Here is a 7,023-nt window from a genome sequence, read left to right as displayed (position 1 = left end):
GCTCTCTTATTACTAACAATCCAAATAGTAGTTACCCACTATATTTTGAATATCAGAAATCCGAATCCGTCGAAAAAAGAGATATATTTATTCTGCGAAAGTACGTTTTTTTGTCTGATTTCGTAACTTAAAATATCGTTTGCACTTATTAATTAACATAATTGAGATCACCCCGAGCTATTAAGATTCAGTCCTAGAACGTGAAGATCCGATCATTAGATCAAAGTTATTCAAGGTAGTGTCCGCTTTTATTTATTTTGCACTATATATACACATAATTTTACATAACTTCCGTTTCTTGAGATCGTTCGGAATTCTATGACTCCCGTTTAAGAATTTTCGCTGCTCTCACCGATGTCAATTGTGATGGAATGCTGGATAATATAATCTCCTATCAACTGTCATTATCAGATCCTACAATAACAAAACATATTTCCATCTAAAATACAAACAAAGTGATAAAAGAAGGTAAAGTGTGCCCTCCCGTCGGGGACGTTCGTTCACCAAAAAACTCTTATCGCAACTTCCAATATCCGACCGTGGTCTCACGTTTCGAGAGCCCTGCTATAAATGATGACAAAGAAGCGAAATTTTGACTCAGTCCACCGATTTTCCTACCACTAGATGGCAGCAGCGCTGCATTTAATATCCCTCAAACTAAACCTCCAGCTCCCATGTCATCCCACCGAATCTAAGTCCTCAGTCTTACCGCAGCCGAGCTCCGGTGCATCTCATACCACCCGCGCAGTTCAAGTTGAACTTCCATGTCTCGTGGCCGTACTTCCGCCGCTCTTCCCTTTTCGGAATTACCCGTTACCGGTCGCCGACATGATCTGAAGGACCGGTGAAGTGTTAAATAAAAAAAACAGATCCGGTGATTACTGTACCTGTTATTGTGTTTGTGCACTCATTTTATTACTCGTTATCGCGTGTGCATTATTTGTTTATATATAGAAAAATCACTGGGATTTTGTTACTTATAAACGGGTGTCACCATGCCATGGATGATAGTAGTGATTTTGTTGACACTTCTGGACACACTATCGTCAGAGGTGTCATGCATTCGCCTGGCCGATATCTATTGGAACGCCACCAACCCAATGTAAGTGATTTATGGATAGATTAAAAATTACATTTGGATATTTCCGATGCATCGAATATGAAATATAATACGAATTCAAAAATTTTCAACTACCGCAAACTTGGCATATTTTTTGAATATTTACGCGTTTTTTTTATTAATATCCTTAGGAAAGTTTTATTATTATCATTATTTGTGCTTATTTTTATTGCACAAAGTAAAAATATGAATAAAAAAAGGGCACAATTTATTAAGAGCTCACTTTATTTTCAATCACAAGATTGCACAATTTAAAGATTTACAATTCAAATAGGTGTAGTTGGTCAAAGAGGTATGACTATCTTTCAAAGGTTTGAATTCACAAATTAGAGCTTATTAAAGCAGATAAAAATATTAACAAAATGTACATTTTTTCGTCAACTGCAGGTCTTCAATATTCTACTGTCCATCAATTTTCTTTATCAATTTTAAATGCAAACAAATATACATTTATTAATTATTACTCTATAAATTTAATGGGCATATTACAGAAAAAGGGAAAATTCTTCGACTTAAAATATTTAACAATGTTACTTTCTTTTAATGCATTTTATTGAATCCATAATTCTATAACTTAAAATCCATAACTTAAGATTATAAACAAATGATAATAAACTTTAAGAACATTCTAAGTTGAAAACGATTTGTATTGAAATAGAAGTTTTATGAGATCCTAATAAACAATATCGATATTTTAGATATTTTAAGTTTTTGTTTCATTGATAATAGCAAAGCATTAAAATTTAATTATTTCTGAGGAATATCATTTCAATATACACGAAATAACTTCCAGTTCATTCGCTTTTTCATATTTTTTTTTTCCTTTTCGATTCTATGCAACAGCAATAAATTGGCCTCTACCAGTGGAGTGGAGCCGTCGTAGGGGCTTGTGCCCCCGGGGGTTTAATAAATTCACAACATTCTGTATTATTCTCATGGCAACTGGATCTTCAAAATCCTTTGGATTGGTATAGGGTTTAGAAAGTAAATAAAAAAAATATATATAAGTTTCGCAAGTTATTTGGAAACTTGTCCGCAAACCACAGGAATTAAATACATTACTTGCTGTTTAAAATTCAAATGTATTTTAATAAATTCTTTTTGAAATTAATTCGTTTATAAAACGAATATTTCAAATAAGCTTCCAAAAAATATTTTTTTAAAGTTTTTTTAAAAATAACCATTTTGAATTTGTTTGCGAAATAATTAGTTTGCAAAGTTTGCTAATTAAAGGTTTTACGTAATATGCGATATCTTTAGATGTAATTGTTTTTTAAGCACATATAAGTTATGTTCTGACTTAATTAAATTTAGTTAAGTCTTGGCAAAAGATGTTTATTCGTTTTGGGTTGCACACAAATGAATGAAAAAAACTAAACAAATGAAACGCGTCGACTATGAAACATGTTGGTTAAACACGTTAGAAATGAAAATAAATAAAATATTTGAAAGCCGTAATAGAAACTTGAGTTAGTTATCTTATATCAAACTATTTTATTATTATAAATTTGCATTTTAAAACATTTTTTTGAAGAATTACAGTTCTCGAATAATGTAGAAATAGTTCTTAATAGAAAAGAGTAAAGAAGAAAAGCCAGTAAAGAAGAAAGGGGAAAAAACACATATTTTATCATATAAGATCTGATTAACAGGTTATATGGTGCAACACATTTTATACTACTAGTATACGTAATTTTGTCAAGAATATAAACTACCAAGTTTAAAAGAATAGAATCTTTTTAAAGGGTTTTGATTTCATCGAGGAAGCATTACTGCATAGCTTTTTTTTCTTCGACTTTCTATGACTTGTCTAAAATTGAACTTAGGTTTCTGAATTTTTACCGTATTTTAACAAAGCGCAGATCTTATTTAAGTGCAAACAATAGTGTGAAACAATTGAAAGAACTTCTATTTGGTTTTTTAGATTTTAATTTCGAAGGATAAAAAGATACCATAACGCCTTACCCTCATAATAAATGTCTTAAGAATTACGATATCTTAAAACTACTTTTAATAGGCAGCCAAATATACAGTTTTTAAAACCATTCTAGCTCAAAGAAAGTGAAAAATAAAAAGTATTTTTTAAAATAAAAAACAGTTTTTGGTTGTTGTTTTTTTAAATAAATTATTTTTTGTCCCCTGAAGAAGTTTAAAATACTTACCAATATTCATTCAAATGTTAGTATGAATTATAGCAACATATTATATGCAATTTACCAAGTGTAGGTTTATTAGAAGTGGAGAAATCTTGAGCGAAAGTTGAAAAAATGTGAATTGAGAAAATGAGTTTTTAAGACAAAACTTTGAATAAATAACTTAAAATAAAAATACTTGAGTTTGCAGACGATTCCGTATAAAAATTGATTTTCTGTTTTCAGTAAGTGGATTTCAGTATGTTTGCTGTAACTTTAAAAAATTATTTTAGTATTATCTTAGACTTGGTGTCCAATTGCTCAGAATAAAACATCGATTTGTTTTTAAATCGAAAAAATTGTAAGCAAAACCCTTGTGACCCCTTAAACGTTTGTTGTTGTAAACTGATTATTTTACGTATTCGCCGTTCTAATAATTTAATTAAAATATATAATTTCATATTTTTAAATTATTGAAAAATATAGGCAGAAAAATACAAATACCAACTCTTACAGGTGGTAACAAATACTTAAACGCTAAACCTAACGTAATCATTAATAGTTAAGTTTCTAAGTCTTAGTAAACTGTTAAGTCAATCAACTGTTTACCAATATATCGATGAAAACATTTATAAATTTCCTTAAACAGTTGTTGCCTTAAGAAGTTGGTATTTGTTAGATAGTTAATTTTAATTTAAAATAGAGCTGATATTTTTTAGAGAAAAAAAATAGTTAATCGTTATTAATTTGTATTCGAAACAAAGCTGCTGTTACCAAAAAGTAGTTACCATTTGTAAGACAGTCAATTTTTCCATAAAATACAGCTGATATTTTTAAAAAATAATTAATCGTAATTAATTTAATTTGAAAACTAAATTAATTTAGTAAATTCATGTAGCACTAAGAAATTCATCTCAAAATGTATAGTTATGCAGAACACCAAGTAGGGTTTGGGAATTATAATACGTTATTGTATTATTAACTTTAATCGCTTTTAGGATATTTAACCTAAAAATTAATCTTAGTGTTTGAGTTTCAATAGCTTTTCGACTAATAACCTTGATTATTATTTAAATATATAGGAAATAGATTATTAAATAAATGTTAAAAATTGTTTTCTTAAATTATGTCGAAGCTGTTTTTTATAAAAACTAAAGATTAAGATTCAAAAATTTATATAATTAACAATCGCTAACAGTATATTTAATAATTTTAGTTTATCAGAGTGTATTTTATAGAAAATTAATATGTACTAATAAATGTTAATTTTTTCCATGTTATATTAATATCATTTTTTGTAAATTAACTTTGAGATATTTATATTTTTTGAAGATATTTGTGGGTTAGATTTAATTGATTTATGTCCTCAGTATGAAGTATAGAAGCTACTTTAATGCAATTTGTTTCAAACAATATTTTATATTATTATGTTGCAATTCAATTCTAATTACAAATTACAATTTATTTGAGGGACTAAAGGAAATTCTTGATTAAAATCTACCCAACAATTGCATTCGTTCTTTATTTGACGTATTATTTTTAAACTTCGAGGAAAACAACTAAAGAAAAAACATTTATTTAAATGTGCATTTTTGAACTTATCTTATAATCCTAAGTACAAGAAAATAAAAATAATAAACATAATCCTGAGTAGAAAAGAAAACATCGCAAGAAATTAATAATAAAACAATCTTAGGCTTTTTTTAGCGTTCTTTGCCGCAATCTTAAAAACGAAAGCAGCTGTAGGAGAAGGTTTAGATTTAAAGATGTTTTCATTAGATTAAAATTACAAAAAATTTTATTTTTTTTACTGAGGAAAATTGCTTTGTATATTATACGGTATTGTTAAACTGATCAAATAACATGTTAGAAATCGCAAAAAATGTTTCTAATTATTATTTCATTCGTAATTATTATAATACTTTTACGTTGTTTGAGGAAACAATGATTATTACCTATTACGAACTTATCCATTTATACGAATGCGCATTATTTCTGGGACAATAGCATCTGTTTATGATAGGTGATATATGAATCAGATTGAACTAATTAAAAAAACAACAAATTTTTATATAAAAATATTAATTTTAATAAATTAATCCTTTACTGAACACATAGCTAATAAAATTCTATTCCTGTGATGCATATATTTTGATACATAGAAAATATAGTATAAAGAAAACAATTAAGTTTGGTTCAATTCAAGTCAAAGAATTTTTCAACGACGACGTGCTTAGGTAAATTTAGACGTCAGCTGTTTATCAAATTATTTAATCATCACCTTTTATTTAAATTCACCGAAGTTTGGTATTTCTGAATAACTCTCTGCCACCATTTAGGAAACATATAAGTTTTCTGAAGTTTTTGGGATTATAACAAAGTAACAAGTTTTAAGTTTTTGAAGTTGAGAATACAAAATACTATCTTCTGTTGTGAATCGTTTTCAGTTTAAATATCAATACTTTTTCCTTTTTTTTTTTAAATTAGGTTTCCCGTTTTTGAAATTATATAAATAAAATATGGCCTTAACAGTGTTTTTTAAAATTTATTTTCATCTATAATTTTGCCTCAGTTCAACTTGAGTTTTTCCAAGTTCAACTTTTATTTATTTTATTTTTCTTAATTATGTATTTTTTTCTGAGCGATTTGGCTTTTCTTTCAAGTCTTAACAATTAAAAATAAAATAAAATTTTGCGTAAATCTTTTGTATTTTCCGAAATTTGTAATGACTTTAGAACTACAGTAGCATAAAGTAAATGTCGATTTAATGAACAAAAAGTATTCATAATTTGTAATTTTATACAAGATGTATTTCATTTTTTGATGTCATAAAAATTTAACAATGAACATATTCTGAAATCAAAGTGCATACAGAGACTTTTAAGGAGCAAATTCTTTTAACATTTCCTAGAAACACGACAAACTAGAATTAAATATTTTATAACAATTATTAGTTAATTATTAATATATGATTAATTTGGCTAACTTATGATCAATAGGGTCTCAGATCAGGTCATTCATTAGTTCAGGGTTTCTTCACGCTTAGACCTACTATTACAATAAATGTAGATACATGTGAAAAATTCAATTTTTTACCTTACTTATTATTCGTCCCGTAGTGGACTGATTGTTAAGACACGGTTCCCAGCGGATCACCGACATCAAGTATCACTGGCTGCGGTCAGTGCGGTGGGTGACCTCTTGGATTAGTCTGCATAGGGACATAGGGACCGAGGGTGTGCGGTATTGGTCCTCGTTAAAATGTTCTGCCGCGAAGTGCTCGACTTCGCTTGCAGGTCGTCGGGCTACCGAAGCGGGGGTGCCATCCCCTCTGCAGAGGATCAAAATTATGATGACAAATTATGAATTATTATGATCAAAATTATGAATTATCTTCAGATCATCCTCAGGGATGTTTCCCAGACCGTCGCCAATAGCCCATTGTGCAGCTCTAGGGCGACGTAAATAAAGTACATGAACTACAACAACTACTTATTATTAAATATTTAAAGATATTAGCTTTTTTTATTTTAATTGACTAAAAGCGTTAAAAACATTAGAAAGTGTAGTACTTTCAAAAAGGAATTCATGTTAATTGAAAACAGTAAGAGAGTTAAAATATGGATTAGTACTGCTTGAATCGTAAAATTGTCAACAACAAAAAAATTATTGTCAAGCATGGTTTGGTGTTGACTAAAAGCATAAAAACTTTAACAAACAAAAAGTTGTGCTTTCAGATATTAACAAGCACTAACTTAAAGCATCAAAACA

The 7,023-nt window shown here is 28.5% G+C and overlaps 1 protein-coding gene across 1 annotated transcript in view; it reads left to right on the top strand.

Moving 5' to 3' along the window:
- The first annotated feature begins 674 nt into the window (after window positions 1–674).
- The window catches only part of LOC107437062 (uncharacterized), a 549,175-nt gene continuing 542,826 nt past the window's right edge, over window positions 675–7,023 (top strand). The window contains exon 1 of the mRNA XM_021148830.4: window positions 675–1,102. Coding sequence (XP_021004489.1) covers window positions 996–1,102 — 107 coding nt within the window. The 5' untranslated portion in view covers window positions 675–995. The remainder of the gene's footprint in view (window positions 1,103–7,023) is intronic.

Source organism: Parasteatoda tepidariorum, chromosome 1, assembly GCF_982258835.1.
Source record: "Parasteatoda tepidariorum strain Cologne lab strain chromosome 1, Ptep-v5.0, whole genome shotgun sequence".
Classification (NCBI taxonomy): Eukaryota; Metazoa; Arthropoda; class Arachnida; order Araneae; family Theridiidae; genus Parasteatoda; species Parasteatoda tepidariorum.
The sequence above is the reverse complement of the archived record's forward strand: the minus strand, read 5'-3'. Positions and strand labels throughout refer to the sequence as shown.